General features: G+C 41.2%; 1 protein-coding gene across 7 annotated transcripts in view; it reads right to left on the bottom strand.

Moving 5' to 3' along the window:
• The window catches only part of LTBP1 (latent transforming growth factor beta binding protein 1), a 456,484-nt gene that overhangs the window by 404,230 nt on the left and 35,049 nt on the right, over positions 1 to 17,205 (bottom strand). For all 7 annotated transcript variants that reach the window (XM_024998486.2, XM_024998488.2, XM_024998487.2 and 4 more), the window contains exon 3: positions 1,044 to 1,341. In XM_024998486.2, coding sequence (XP_024854254.1) covers positions 1,044 to 1,341 — 298 coding nt within the window. The remainder of the gene's footprint in view (positions 1 to 1,043; positions 1,342 to 17,205) is intronic.

Here is a 17,205-nt window from a genome sequence, read left to right as displayed (position 1 = left end):
AAGAAGGAATGAGAGGGGAGAAAAATAAAACCAGAAACAAGAGAAATGAGGAGGGAATAAGAGAAAGGAAAAAGTTATCAGGACCTCACTCAGCAAGGACAGTAGGTGGCCTATTCACAGGGGAAGTATAAATTAGGGTAATTTCATCTGTAGTAACAGATTAAATCACTTCTGTGGGCTGACGGGATACTAATCACCAGGTGGAAGCTATCTCAGGGGCTGGGGAGGGAAGCATTCAAAATTCTAAGCAAGTGACTTACAGATGAACTGCTGGGTCATTTTTAAGTTGAGCACTTCCTGTATTTTACATTCCTAGACAAATGACAAGTGATAGCTATAGTAAATTCTGCATCTTGTTATCCACATAGAGTAGCTAATTAAAAGGAAACAATTTGTGTAAGGACCCTGTCTTTACAGAGTTCTCATTTTGTTCAGAACAGCACTGACTTCCTAATGCTAAAAAAAAAAAAAAGTTCCTATAAATAAAACACAAGCTCATTCACCAAAAATGGACCTGCATAGCAACTGGGAGGTAAACAGGGTGTTTACTAGAAGATACACTTCACTTGCTACCGGGGTAGAATAATTCTCTTTCCCAAGATGCACTTTCATTTGAATCCCTTCTCCGTGCAAAGCTGAGTTCCTACCTTTTCCATGTACCTATAAAATTGCACTCACCGCTTCTCTTTTTGCATTATGACTTCAGAAGCTTTAAAGCACCCCCCGCCTCAAAAAAATAAAGAATTTTTTTAACTCCACCATAATCAAACAACTATATTATTCCCTTCCACCCTTGATCCCCTTAATCCTCACCACTTCTTTGCTTAATGCTTATGGTAAATCTTCCCTGCAGAGGCTAAACACACATATCAACTATTTTAAAGAGACTTGATGTGTAAACATAAAATGCAAAATCTGAAGGAAAGACATTATTATCCAAGTGATTTCTGCAAATTGTGCTGGAAAAGAAGAGTGATTTAAAGCAATGCATCCAAGAGAACATCAAGATGCTCCCGAGCTGGAGGTAAGTTCAAAACACTCACTGAGAATGGATCTGCTGGGAGAGTCCCACTGAAGGCTTCGGCTTGAGGGTCAAGGTCATCTGGGCCACGGGACTGACTCTTGGTAGCGCGTCCGCCTTCTTAGATGAAGTGCGCTTTGCGGCTTGCTCAGGAGGGACCCAGGAGGAAGCGGCCGCAGTACTCTGCCCTCCAAAGACTGGGGACGAGGTGTCCTGGGCAGCTGTCGTCTCACAGGCTTTGCCCTTGGTCCCTGGTTTACACACACAGAGCTGAGGTCGGAGACACATCCCTCCATTCTGACACGGCGGAACACAGCTTGCTGTGGAAAGATAACAGAAGACACACTTTGAAGGAGAGTGGTTCAGACTTCACTAATTCTTCCAGGTGCTTACCACGAGCACTGGGCTGTTCCTCAATGAAATAAGATGCTGATGATGTTGCTAATGATGATGATAATAGCGAATATTTATTCATGGTTTCCTATGTGCCAGGCACTGTTCTAATAGATATTGACAAATTTAACTCCCACCCCCAGCAACTGATTTAAGGAGATGTTTTATTTTGCCCATTTTACTGATGAAAAACAGGCACGGGGTTATAAAATTTGCCAAAAGTCCCACAGTCATTAGGAAATAAAAGAGCTTGGATATGAATTCAAGTGAACTGACTCCAAAGTCATCTTTCTTGACCACTTTACTATAGCTGCTGCTCAGAAATGCATCAGAAATACAGGGGGGGAAAAAAGTACTCTGTCCTTTTTTAAGTCGTGTTCCGTGGCTTCAGTTTAAACTTTAGGTATCCAAATAAGTCTTGGCAAAAAAAACAGAAGCCCGGTCCCAAACCCAAACCCCCCAAGAGGGTAATGACCTTCATCTTGCATTAAGCTATCAAAGCTTGGAGTGACTGTTTAGAAATTTAGTCAACCTACTTTTTTTTTTTTTTGAGAGAAAAAGCAAAGGTAAAAAGATTGAAAGTCATCTAATATACACTTTCATACATGCATTATATATTTTAAAAGCCAGTACACCCTTAATATTATAACAAAAGGCAATCAAAAAGAAACCACCTGTTTATCTCCTATTAGCTAGGGTGCATTTACTTCGGGTTTTGGGTTTGTTTTTTTTTTTTTTAATATGGACCATTTTTAAAGTCCTTATTTAATTTGTTACAATATTGTGGCTGTTTTATGTTTTTGATTTTGGGCCATGAAGCATGTGGAATCATAGCTCCCTGATCAGGGATCAAACCTACACCCCCTGCATTGGATGGCAAAGTCTTACCACTGGACTGCCATGGAAGTCCCATGAATGCATGTACTTGGAATCATCAGACTTGTGGCCAAGCAGAGTTTTAAAGTTAGCAGGGCTATGGGTCACGGGCAAGGTGAATGGATTTTATCACAAGCAAGGTCCCCTGGGAGTTTAGATGTTATATGTCATAAAATTTATGACTTAAATTTTATTAACATCATAGGCCTACAGACATGATTCCTTCAGACCCTTCTTTATTTGTACCATTTATTTACACCAGCCTTTTGGTATCAGTCCTCTTTGACTTAAACTCTCTGTCCTGAGGCAGATCATAATACTAAACCTCCCATACAATTCAACCCAGGATTCAGTCTACAAGCAATTACAAAATAGATGAAGAATACACACCAGAGGAGGCTCAAACATGGAGCAACCAATGACCGAGACCTAAAAACCCTGAAACCTCCTATAAAAGAGAAAAGATACTTTTCGTATTTCCCTATAATTCCTATTAGTTATAGCAAATAATGATAAGAAATAACTGTCAAGTGTCAGAATACCAGGCCGACAAATTTTCTAAGAGTTGAGAAAGATTCTTAAAAAAGGAAAGAAAAATGCAGCCAGCTCCCGAGGTCACCCTGGGGTGAGTTACTTGAGCTTGGCCTCTGCACCTACACAAGTCTCAGTGCAGGAGGAGGGCAGTAGCTGCTTTTCTAAAATGGTCCCCAAGGGCTCGTTCCATATTAGGCTTCTAGAAGTCAAAGTCAAAAAGCTATGCACTTCGAGAGTTCGGGAGTCTAATTTATCCGCGCCTTCCTGGCCAACATGATCATCGGGTCCCTCCTCAGCCATGCTTATTTATGGAACGTCTCAGGAATGGAAATGGGCTCCACCCAGAGACAGCAGAAGTGGTCACAAGCGGAAGAGGACGGGGCTTTCAAGGCTGAGCCTCTGCCAGAGATCACCCCCCACCCCCAGGCACTTTCATGTACACATTCTCTTCATGCTTTCAATTAGAAACATGTCTCGGTTTAACATCTGAGAATGATTTCCGCTTCTCCCTCCCAAGGTGTATTGCAAACGTCTCCTAATCTCTCAGGAAGGCTGCACAGAGTGGCTGACAAAAGCTGGCACCTAGGTGGAAGCCAAGCACAGAAATCTCCCCCAAAACACCTACAATAGCCAACAAGGGGCTGTCTGGAGGATGAGTTAGAAGTATAAAGGGTAGCCTTGTTTGTTGTTTTTTTTAACTCTTCAAATTTTGCATATGGAAGGATGAGGGGAGCAGGGAAAAAATAATGAAAGAAAAAAAAAAAAACAACTTTAAACTTACACCAAAAAAGGACACTTTATATAATAGTAGTTATATATATATACACATACACAATACTATCCTTTCACAGTAAGGATAGTATATATACAATACTATCCTTCACAGTAAGTTTTAAGAGACAATAAGGAGACTGATTAGACGATTTTCTCTTCTACCCTCCCCATTTGGGCTTCAGCAGTAGCCTCCTGGAGCAGATAGGTAGGGCTGGCTTGCACTGCGGGGGTCGGGGGGTGGGGGAAGCAGAGCGGGTAAGGGAACAGATTCCCCAGTGGCCAAGACAAGCCCCTCCCCGACCTGAAAAGCAAAACTGACATCCTGCAGCCACACTTGAGCAAGCCATTTTCCCACCACATTTGGGCTTCGTGCAATAGTGGCTCCCACGTGTCACTTCTCAATGTGTGACGCCTGGACAAGCCGCAGCATCACCTGGAAACATTTTAGAAATGCATATTTGGCCGGCCCCTGGCCTGCTGAATCCCAAACCAGAACCCAGCCATCTGCCTGCCTGCCTGCCAGGTAATGCACAAACCAGCGGCCTTCCACCAACACCTTTTTTGAGAATTTACATTTTTGTCACTGCAAGTTTGTGTTTTTGCACTACAGTGGCTTACTGAATTCTTACCCTCATAGCTGTGTCTGTTTTATGTCACCCTTCTGTTTTTAATGCAAAAAATTAAAAAAATTTTCCATGTGACTAAATTCTCAAGATAATTATCAGTCCCTTTCAAAAATGTATACATTTGTCACTACTTCATGGTCAGTGTAAAAATTTGTAGGCATTTATGAGAAAACTGTTATTTTTTTAAATTCAAGGATGGTTGACTTACAGTGTTACATCAGTTTCAGGTGTCAGCACAGACAGTATGTTTACAGATTACACTCCAATGTATCCTTGTTGCTTCTCTATTTCATACACACTAGTTTGTATCGGAGAAGGCAATGGCACCCCACTCCAGTACTCTTGCCTGGAAAATCCCATGGATGGAGGAGCCTGGTGGGCTGCAGTCCATGGGGTCACGAAGAGTTGGACACAACTGAGCGACTTCACTTTCACTTTTCCCTTTCATGCATTGGAGAAGGAAATGGCAACCCACTCCAGTGTTCTTGCCTGGAGAATCCCAGGGATGGGGGAGCCTGGTGGGCTGCCGTCTATGGAGTCGCACAGAGTCGGACACAACTGAAGCGACTTAAGCAGTAGCAGCAATTTGTATCTGCTAAACGCATACCCCTAATTTGTCCCTCCCTCCTCTCTCCCCTCTGGTAGTCGCTAGTTCTCTGTGACGTTATTTCCGGAGAAAACTGTTATTCTAACTGAGGTATTGCACTATGTGGAGTATTTTAAATCTTACAGAAGTTCTTTAAAAATGTTATCCATCAGTCATCCTGCATTTGCCCAGCCCAGCTGTGGCTCCACACAATAAGCGAACACTATGGAGATCTTATCAGCGGGTGTGGCAGTGGTTCTCAGGCTCTGCAGCACAGCAGAATCACCCGGGGAGCTCAAAACCCAGGTGTGACTCCAGGCTGATCGAATCCCAATCTCTGGGGAAAGGGGCTCACTGGTCACTTCCGTTTTTCGGTTTTTTAACTCCCTAGGTGATGGCAACGTGCAGCCAAACTGGAGAACCGTCGGTGAGGGAATAAAATCCTACCAGACTTGCTGATCATCTTCCCAAAATGTCGCTCTTTGAATTTTTTCTCCTTCATTTAAAAATTTTCAACATATTCTAGCTGCCCAGGAGATACACTGAAGGCCTCATCTGGACCCCATCAACCCCCGCCCCTGGTCCACCCCTGCAAAAGCTCACCTTTCCTGCCTCTGTACATAGGGTGCCCTGTCCTGAAATATGGGCCAGCCCCTCAAGCGCTTATTCACCTGAAACGTCCTGCTTCTCTGTGAAGTCCTTTCCAAATGCCCACTCACCCCGACCTCCTGAGCCATTTTCATCATTCACTTCACATCTCACCTGTACAGTCACATATATTAATCATCTTTTAACAAAGCTCTTTTATTTCCCAACTAGAATATCATCTATGAGGTCAGATAATTGGCTAAGACAGAACTTTTTGTACCCAAGGACGGAAGCCTGAACCTCATCTTGGTTGACTGACCGATGTCAAAGTAGATCCACCTCTTTCCAAGAATGCTGGGACTTCAGGACATCTATAAAAGGAAGATAATAAGTGGGTTCATAATAACATCTACAACCCTGGATGTGGTTTACCAGTTATTCAGTCAGTCTCCAAGCTTTCAAAGTGAAAGTGAAGTCGTGTCCGACTCTTTGCGACCCCATAGACTGTAGCCTACCAGGCTCCTGTGTTCATGGGATTTTCCAGGCAATAGTACTGGAGTGGATTGCCATTTCTTTCTCCAGGGGATCTTCCCAATCCAGGGTTCGAACCCGGGTCTCCTGCATTGTAGACAGACGCTTTACCATCTGAGCCACCAGGGAAGTCCAATCTTTCAAAGATATTTTTAAATCACAACTAATATCTAAGTATACTTTGCTCACATATATGGCTTGCAGTGGCATTTAGCAATATGTATATTAAACAATTACAGAAGCTCAGATTCAACGCATTCTAGAAAAACTCTGAACGGGAGGAACCCTCTGAAACTGGTCATGAACTCACAAGAGAAGAACATCACAAAGGGCTGATAGGAGCTGTGATAAGGTACTAAACCTCCAGTTCAAAAGTGCATTAAGAGAATTAGCCTAAGACATTCAGGTGCAGTAGGAAAAAAGCTTCTGAAAGCTTTTTTTGTGAAAAGGAATTAGAAGTGGGGGAAGCCCACAATTTATTAAGTAGATAATCCAATAAAAGGACTTCTGCTCAAGATAAGCACAGTGAATTAACCTCTACCACATCTCCCATTCCAAACACAGAACAATCATTTTTAAAGACTTTTTTTTTAGATTAAAGAAACAGACTTCCACAGCTGGGCATGATGGAATAACTGTTACCAAACAAGCCTTTTTGCCATGACAGCTAGAAAACTGGATGAAAGATATAAGACAACTGTTGTCAGATACCAGACAACTGGCAAGAGAAGACTGAATCCTAAGAGAAGGGGATCAAGAGGGGAGCGCTAGGATCACCGTAACCACCTTGCAGGAGGCACTCGGTCGACCACTATGCAGCAAGGATCACCACGCACAGTGTGATAAAGGCCGAGTGGCTGGGATCTCCAGGCAGAGTCTTGGACAAGAGAGATCTGCAGAGAGTCCTGGAGTCTTCACCTGATTCTGAGCTGTACAGGCATAGAGTGCAACCACCCAGGATCTGTACGCTGCAGATTCCCAGTCCTGGCCTACCAGAGTCAGGACATTCAGTACAGACCCCAGAATCAACTCCCGTTAAAAGTAAAACCTCTATACCAAAATCAGACAGGAATTGTACACAGACACAAAGAATCAAAACAAAAATGAAAACTCACACACAAATCACACTTAAGAACATATAGATGCACAATTCCTTAAAAAAAAATTAGTAAATCTAATACATTATTTCCAAACCAAATTAATTCAAGAAATATAAGGATGATTTTAATGTCAGCCACTCTTTCCACAGAATTCCCCACGTTAAAAATTAAATGAGAACTTGTCTCAGTGAACGCAAAAATTTTCCAATGAAATTCATCACTTATTCATAATAACAAACAAAAACTGGTAAGACAACTAGGAATACAAAAGGATTTCATTGTTCTGGTAAACAGTACCTACAGCAAATCCCGCATACTAAAGAGGATACCAAAACCTACAGCAAATATTATGTGCAAACTGTAGAAACATTCCTATTAAAGCTGGAAACAAGTCTAAATGCCCACAACAGCCTCTATAATTGATGTTATATTGTAAGTCCCATGGCAAAACAAGGAAAAAGAATAAAAGGTCTAAAATGAAGAAACAATGTGACATTATTTCAGTTTATCTAAGTGGTTATGTACATAATCAAGAAATTCTACAAACTATAATAGCAGATAAGACTGTGGTACTTGTTCAAAGAGAGAAAAACAGATCAATGAAATTTAACAGAAAGCTTAGAAACAGACTCAAATATAAATGGAGGCTTGAAACATGACAGAGGAGATATAACAACCCTGTAAAAAAATGGACGAAATAAACCGTGTTGAAAAAGAAAGAGCCACACATCTAAAAGAACCAAAACTAGATCCCTACCCAACACAGGAGTGTGCATTCTGGTGTGTTCCAAGGCCTTCAGTTGCGTTCAACTCTGTGCGACCCCATGGACTGTAGCCCGCCAGGCCCTTCTGTCCATTGGATTCTCCAGGCAAGAATACTGGAGTAGGTTGCCATGCCCTCTTCCAGGAGATCTTCCCGACCCAGGGATCAAACCCGAAGTTCTTCTGTCTCCTGCATTGGCAGGCGGGTTCCTTACCGCTAGCGCCACCTGGGAAGCCCATGCATTCTAGATCTATAAAACTTAAGAGAAAACGTGACAGAATATCTTCATGATTTGGGGTAAAGAGGAATTTCTCAAATGTGAAAACAGTAAGTAAAAATCGAAAGGGATTGATGAGCTTGACTGTATTAAAACTTAAAAGACACCATACAAAACTGAAGCACAAATGACAAAAAGAAGACCCTCGCAATATATTTAACAAACGACTAATAATCAGATATAGCAAGAATTCCTAAAAATAGATAGGAAAAACAAAGTAAAAAATGGTCAAAGGATGTGAGCTGGCTATTCACAGATGGTGAAATGTAAAATACATGTGAAAAGATACACGACCTCTCCAGTTATCAGACAACTGCAGATCAAAACAACACTGAGATGCAATTCCACACTCACGAGACTGGCAGTAAGTCTGTTAGCACCAAGTGTTAGCAAAGATACGGGAAATGGAAACTCATATACTGTTCACGGAGGCGTATGAGATACTCAGCTCTGTGAGAAGCAGTATGGCAACGTTCAGTAAGGTTATGATGTGCACACCCTAACACCTAGCAATTTCCCTTCTAGACTGTCATGGACTCAAGCGGACATATACACCAACTATAGTAGGAAAATAGTGACACGGACAGATGAACTGATAAACTGTGGTATATTCATGTATGGAATTGTTTACAGCAGTTAAAATCACGATCTAGATCTATATGCCAAGCAATATGAATGAACCTTGTGAAAATATGTTGACCGAAGAAAGTAATTATAAAATGCTACTCTGTAGTACTATTCTTTACATGATACTATACTACTGTCCATGTAATTTTTAAAGACATAAATCACTACTCCTTGTTTTTAAGGATATATATGAAATCAACAAAAGCATTAAAATATGTATTGGATTCCCACTAAATTCATAACCATGACACCTCAGGGAAGGATGCGGAACAATTCCAGAGAAGGAAATACGTCACTTTATTGGAATTTTTTCTTTAAAAAATAAAAAGACGGGGGACTTCCCTGGTGGTCCAGCAGTGAAAGCTTTGCTTTCCAGTGCAGGGGACGCAGGTTGAATTCCTGCTCAGGGGGCTAAGATCCCACACGTCTCATGGCCAAAACATCAAAACATAAAATAGAAGCAATACTGTAACAAATTCAATAAAGACTTTAAATTGGCCCACATTATTTAAAAAAAAAAAAAGATGTATAGAAAATATGACAACAGGTATTAGCTGTGGGTAGTAGATACACAGATGCTAACTACTGTATCCTTTTTACTTTCCAGAATGCAAAATTTTTTCAAAATCAAAATAATTTTTAAAAAAAAATTAGCCAACACAAGGCAATTGAGAATTGAAGACAGTTAAAACCTGATTCTTAATCATGGGGTGAAAGGGTGATCACAGGGATGAGGTTGGTCAAAGTGGCAAAAACTGCCAACATCACAATGCTGTGCTCTGCTCAGTCATGTCCGACTCTTTGTGACCCCCTGGACTGTAGCCCACCAGGCTCCTCTGTCCATGGAATTTTCCAGGCAAGAATACTAGAGTGGGCCATTTCCTACTCCAGGGGATCTTCCTGACCCAGGGATCAAACCGGAGTCTCCTGCATCTCCTGCTTGACAGGTGGACTCCACCACCAAGCCACCTGGGAAGCCCACCGTGACAGTAACGAACTCAGTGTGCACACAGCAGGCTTGCAGGAAGCCCACATCAAGACCTGGGCGAGAAGAATGGACAATAAAATCCTACCCCACTGCGGCCCAGAGATGGTCTTAGGAAACCACTCATCTTTTGAAACAAATCCTCAATTTTTGCTCCAAACAGTAAATCCTCTCAGATTTCTTCCACATGTGAATCCTACTCCAGTTTAACAAGCTGATCCTAATGTTCTTTAAAAGGTTAGTGACTGTATTTTTAGGAAGTGTCCCATGCCCTGAAGCTCAGGCTCTATTGCTCTTAATTCTAAAAAAGTAACTCTTAGTTATATTTAAAACCCGTCCCAGCCCACACAGGGCAAACAGAGGGAATCTCTGCCCCTTGCCTAACTCCAAGCAAGTTACAGCATGTCGACCACATGTGTCCCAGGGAGAAATGTAAGTCTAACTGTGTCTTCTGTGATCAGAGACAGCAGGTGAGAAACTGCTTTGCTGTGTGTGCGTCTTCACAGTAATTCCCAGCTGCCTTTTGAAGTCATTCAATAACATTAAGTGATATCAGATCACAAGACTCATAGCATGAGGTCACACATTTTCGTCTGCCCTCACTCCGTATGCCCCTTGTGCCAAACTTAGATAAAATGCTGTACTTTCATTGTGAATATCTCTGGGTCAGCTTCCTCCAAAATCCCTAAGGAGCAAAAAACAACAGTATAAACCCCAACACCTTTTCTATCCAGCCTTGTGAAATAATGAAGAGTACCACAAAATCACATGCTCTACCTAGGCGAATCAAGCGCCAAGACATTTACTAACTCATAGGTTTGGAAGAGCTCTATGAAAAACCTCAGGGGTGTGCGTGCTTTCAGAGCGCCCTGCTCTTCAATCAGGATCTCTCCCCAGCCTTTCTACGCCGTTTGCTTTTCTAATCTACTCTCAAGTGACAACTTAACCAAGCAGATAGTCAGATGATTGAGCACAGCACAAATTACGTGGAATATATGAGGCCCAAAGGTTGTGTGAAGACTCTCAGGGCTTTATGAGGACTTGACTTACTGCCTTTATGTCAAGGAGTGAGCCCTCGTCTGCCTAATTCCCCGGGAGCTGTATTCTGGAGGGTGGAGGTTCTGGAAGCCTGAGTTCAGCAGGAGAAGCTTGTTACCATGTGATTTAATTTAAAATAGATGGTCAGCCGAGGCCAAGCACACTCCTCCTGATGCCATCAATAACTGTGAAATCACTCACAGAGTGTAATAATTAAGTCATAAGTTACATAATGAAAAAACCACCAGTAATTTTTATGGGTTCTGTTTCTGGGCTTATTACTGCTGTTTTATGATGTTTTGTTCTTGTTTTTTTTAAGTCAGTGAAAAAGAAAACAAAGTTAAAGATCTACAAGTTTTTATGATGTAAATATTTAATTTAAAATAGCAAAAGAAAAATGAGGAAAAACCAGAAAATTTTCAGAAAATGGTTATATATAGGAAGAATTAACAAAAGCTGTCTTTAACAAATTAAGACCAAAATTGAAAAGGTGAAAAAAGGTCAGAAATAGACAATTGAGACAAAAGAAAATACAATTAGCAAGTAAACCTGTGGTATACTGTCTAAATTAAGGCAGTCATCAAAAGAAATGCCAACCAAAACAAGGAGGTACAATATTATGGCTACTTTGTATTTTTTTTTTAAAAGACATGTAGAATATTAATACAAAGTGTAATAAAGGGTAGTAAAATGATACAAGCCTTTTAGAAAGCACTTCAACAATATGTTCCAGGCTATTTCAGTAGCTTCATTTCTAGAAATTTACCCTAAGAAAATAGTTTAAAAAAGAAAATAACTATACACACACTTATGCCCAGCTGTCCACAGCAGTGTTATTTATACCAATGAAAAATGCAAAAGCAGCATATAGATTGAGTAAAGGATGGTATTATACAGCCTTTCAAAATTAGAATTATAAAGTGATATTGTAAGTTTTTAAATGTCATTATTAAAATGTATTGAAAACATAAGGTTATTTTGCTATTCAGTCATTAGTTAAGCATCTTCTCTGATAATAGTATAATTTTGTTTTGTATACTAACACTAGTACAGATGTATAATAGACACGGGGCTTCCCCAGTGGCTTCGACAGTAAGGAATCCACCTGCAAATTCAGGAGACACAGGAGGCATGGATTCAGTCCCTGAGTTGGGAAGATCCCCTGGAGAAGGAAATGGCAACACACTCCAGTACTCATGCCTGGGAAATCCCATGGACAGAGGAGCCTGGCGGGCTACAGTCCATGGGGTCTCAAAGAGTCAGACATGACTGAGTAACAACACAAAACATGACAAACAAGTTCCTGACAAATCTTGGGTTTTACAAACTATTACGCCCATGTAAAGTATAAGTATAAATGACATTGTCATAATTCATTATAGCAAGGCCATAAATTTCTAAATAATAAATCTTTGATCTGTTTTAATACCATAATCTTTCTCCATTCATTATTCAAACATTGAGCTCCTCCCCATTACATGCTAACACTGTGCCAAGACGTGTGGATTAAAAGATGGAGAAGACAAATTTCCTGCTCTCACGGAGATCAGAGTCCAGTATGGAAGACAGACAAGTGTGTGTGTGTGTGTATACATAAAACTTCACCATACAGTTATATGTTGGAATAATAAAGATATGGAAGAAATGAGAAATGAAGGGCCCTAAGTGAGAAATCTGGAGAAGGAAATGGCAACGCACTCCATATTCTTGCCTGGAGAATCCCATGAACAGAGGAGCCTGGCAGGCCATGGTCCACAGGGTCGCAGAGAGTCAGACACAACTGAAGCAACTAAGCAAGCAAGTGGGAAATCAACCAATACTTTCAAAATTATATTCAAAGGACCAAAAAGGATACAGACAATTCTCAGGACAGGACAAACCTGTCCCCTTGAGGAGATGTAAAATCCACCTACTGGTGGAAGCCGGCAGTAGGGTGACGTGAAGCCGGACTCAACGTCGCACAGACCTGAGTCTGAACCCCTCCCTGCCTCCCCAGCTGGGTGCCCTGGGGTCAGTTCCAAGTCTGACCTGTGCTTCAGACCCTCACTCAGTGAAGTCCTGAGTGACAGTTCTGCACTCCAGGTTGCACCAGGCGCCATCACACGCCCCATGACTAGAACTGTAGATAAGAAAACACTATCTCTGCCCAGTGGAACTCACAGCCCAGCCAGCAGACCAACAGAAACAGTGATGATAATTATAACAAACATTTCAGAAAGGGAAGAATAAATACTGTGCAGCAGGCACCTATCCCTAGGGGATTCAGGGTATTAGGAAAGACCTCACTGAGATCATGAACTTACTATCAGATCTGAAAGCTGAGAGAAATAAATAACTCATTTGCCCAATCCCAGAGTATGGGGACAAATGCTAGTGCTGAAACCTGCCACAAGCCATCAAGAAGCAAAATGCAACTTGACTCTACTGATTCCAGAATGACTCTTCGTAAGAGATGGGGTTCAGGGGAGGGGGAAGGAATTAACATATATTCTTTAATACATGTGTCCAGAACGCTGACCTGGTATGATTTAGTGTAACCGGCAGAGACATTACCCTGTAAAACAGGAACAGAAACATTGATGTCCATCGTCACCACTGTAACTTAACACTGTTCTGGATGCTCTGGTCAACTCAGTACTAGCATAGCTGTACCAAGCCAGCTCCTACACTGCCGAGGCGGTGTCCACGGTACAGACTATCTATAAAGCAATCAGCCATATTTAAGATTACACCCTGAGAACACTCATGCTATTTGGATTTCATCATGAATAACCCAGGAAATTTTCTATTCAAATCTGTCCACTGCAGTATTACAATCAATACAGTGGTTAAAGGAGAGAGAGAGTGAAAGAAAAGAAATAACCTACCTGTAAAAACAAAGAAGAGACAAAAATCATGAAATGTGATTAAGTCATCAAAAACCAATGTTCTAAAAACTTTTTAATGACTTGGGGTAATGCTTATGAAGTAATGCCAAGATTAAAAAAAAATAAATAACCCTCCACTCTCTCTAGAACACACTCCAGTCAGCCTTGCACCTCTGCCTGTCCACCGGGTCACAGACACTAGCAAGCTCCTGGCTGCCAGTCCCATGGCCTTCTCCCTTCTCCCCAAGAGCATCGATGGACCAATCCCTCCTCCCTCACTACCTTCTTCCCTGCCTGAGACGTCACCCCAGCAGCCTCTGCCAACCTCACTATCAACCTTCACAATCTCCCTCCGGCTCCTCTTTCCCTTTCTGATCTCTCCATGTTGACACTTCCCAGGGCTTTCTTGGTCCTTGGGCCCTTCTTCTGATGACCTCATTCAGTCATGTGGCTCTGATTTCCATTTAAACTGGGCCCTAATTTAGACCTCAGGCCCTGTCCTTCTATCTGAACTCCAGATTTCCATGTCCAACTACCTCCTCAACAGCTCCGAGTGGATGTCTAACAGATGCTCAAATTTAGCACATCTTGATTCCTGCCCGCCTCTGCTGAATGCATACAGCACAACCAGCTCCTCCTCAGCACTCACCTCATTCAAAGAAACAACAATAGAGGGAGGTGATATCCACTGTAGAGGAAGGTGATGTATGTATAATTATGACTGATTTGTGTTGTTGCATGCCAGAAACCAACACAACGCTGTAAAACTGCTTTCCTCCAACTAAAAATAAATCCAAAAAAAATTATGTACCAATCTAAATGGGAAAAGAATTTTTAAAAGAATAGATACATGTATGTGTACAACTGAATCATCTTGCTGTACACCTGAAACTATCACAACATTGTTAATCAACTACCCCAAAACAAAAGAAAACCAAAAAAGGGCACCACCATTTGCCAAGTACATTAGTTTTCTAGGGCTGCTACAATGAAGCACGACAAACTACATGTTTTAGACAACACAGAGGCACTGGTCAGAAGTCTGAAATCGAGCTGTTGGAGGCGCTGGTCCTTTCCGAGGGCTGTCTGGTTGCTTTCTCCCAGCTTCTAGTGGCCTTGGGCATCCCTGGCTCCCAGAAGCTGTTTTCGCACGTCTTCCTTCAATGCATGTCTCACCACCTGCCCTCAAACCCTTCTCCCAGCCACCTTGTCCCCTGCAATCTATTCTCACCAGGGCAACCAGAGGAATCCTGTAGAATCAAGTCAGATCACATCCCTCCTCTGCTCCAAACCCTCCAAAGGCTTCCATCTCACTCAGTGAAATGCAAAGCTTTTATTTTCACAGTCACTTCCTCACCTTGCGCACCATACTCCTGTCACACTGGCTTCCTTGCTCGCCCCTGGGCAGACAGTACCTGCTCCCACAACAGGGCCCTTGCATCCGCCTGTAACATGCTTCCCCAGATATTCACGGGCTCCCTTTCTCACATCACTCAGCCTCCCTATGACTATCTGCCCCAAACAACAGTGTATAGGCCTCGATTAGTCTGCTTCATTTTTCTTCAAAGCACTTATCCCTAAGCCTATATTATTTATCTATTCACTGTTTCCCACTAAAATATCAGCTCCACAGGGAAGACGACTATTTCGGTAGCTGCTTTTTCCCTGGGACCTAAAATAATGTCTGACTCAAAGAAGATAATAACTTAATCTCTGGTCTAACTCAAAGAAGATAATAACTAACTGCAGAATGAATGAACATGTGAAGGCAGGCTGGAAGAAAAATATATTTAAATGCTAACATGAATTACAATCCTAGGAGTGGTAAAATTGTAAGTGATTACTTATACCATATTATACTTTCCGTATTTGCTACAATGGCCTTCACAGCATGGCAAATATCAATACTTTATCAAGAAAAAAATGTTAATTCACTTAATGGCTAATTTAAACATACTTACATTTTTAAGGGGTATAAATCCTACAATCTAAACAATCCATGAGATGGAGTACCATATACTAGATTTTATGGTAACTGTATGATATTGAAACATACATTATTTTTACTTTGAAACTTATTCTTAACAAACTTGGTAATGATTGGGTAATATGTCTAGCATTATTATTTACATGTTTAACCTGTTTGAAAAGCTTTTTATTTCCATCAACCAAAAATGCTGAGAGGCTTTTTTGAAAATCAGAGAAATAAAAAACCAAGATTTATAAGGCCTAAACGACTGCCAACTTGAGAATCATGTATCTGAAATTTGGATTAAAATAAAGGTAAAAAAGACTAAGACAGAAAACATAACTTTACTCTGATTAGGAAGCTAGAAGTAAAGAGCCCACTAAAGTCAGGCAGCCCATACCAAGCCCAGTTCAGACAGTGGCTAGCTGTGTGCCCCTGAGTATATTTCCATTACCTTTTTTTTGCACCTCAGTTTTCCCATCTGTAAAATGGGAGTGATTTTTTTTTTTTAAGAGGGTTTCTGATGGATTAACTAAACGCATACACACAAAGCACTGGGACGGGGCCTGCTTTAGAGGAGCATCTGACAGGTGTCCGCTACTATTATTATTCTGCGCATCAAATTCATCCCACACATGCCCCAAAATAGCCTTTAAGGAAGCTTCTGAAAAGCAGGTCACATCTATATCTGGGAGAGAATTTTACTTCTGCCATTGGAATTTTAAATTTATGCAAGACAGCCTTTCACACTGAATCAAACAAAATTAGGTACCTTTTTCCCCTGTCTTTCCCACATTTAATCACCCAGAATAAAGCTGTGGGAGGCAAAAAGTGATAGAGCATCAATCTAAAATAAAATACTACATGGTTGTTACCATTCTCAAGACTCATATTTCCAAACAAATTTTCTTACCTGAAGAAAGAATAATAGCTACATAAGTGAGACAGAGCCTTTAAAAATTACTATTTATTTTGACAGCATTCCTTTAGGTAAATTAAGAGTATTATGTGACCAAGGATGCGAACATCCTGGAAGAGATACAATCCAGGCCATGCCAAAGGCTCTCCTTGCTAAAATAAAAACACTTGTAAATGTCACTGATGCCTGAGCATCACTGTAGAACACAAACATTCAGTGGACTGTGGACACGGCCCCAGCTACAGGGATCACAATGATTAGGCTCTAAAACCCCAAATGGGAGCAACAGTTGACGCCTCACTGTGAAATACCAGGCCATGCCTCTAAATGGAAGGAAGAAGCAAAGCAGATGAGGCTATTTGCAAACACTTAGCCCTATGGCTACTAGCTCTATTGTGAAACGTGATACAACCATTTTCAGAATTGAAGCTGAAACAGAGCTATGGACATCAAGGACCCATCAGCAAGCAGTTGAAAGGAACAAGCAAAGCTCTGTTCTCAATACACAAAATTAAAATTGTTTAAATAGCATTTCTCATTTCCGACATCCTTCAGAGTAGAGCGATTATTTTAGTAAATGTTGTGAATATAAAATGCTCCTTTTAGTGATATACTGGGCCTACCTTCCACATGCATTTAAATTGTTTTGTTTTTTTTTAACTGAATCGCTGTAAGTAGCTTCCTTAACAGCTGATCATCTCAGAACTGAAATGTATAATCAGCAAACAAAG

This window comes from Bos taurus, chromosome 11, assembly GCF_002263795.3.
Source record: "Bos taurus isolate L1 Dominette 01449 registration number 42190680 breed Hereford chromosome 11, ARS-UCD2.0, whole genome shotgun sequence".
NCBI lineage: Eukaryota > Metazoa > Chordata > Mammalia > Artiodactyla > Bovidae > Bos > Bos taurus.
This window is presented reverse-complemented; position numbering and strand designations above follow the sequence as displayed.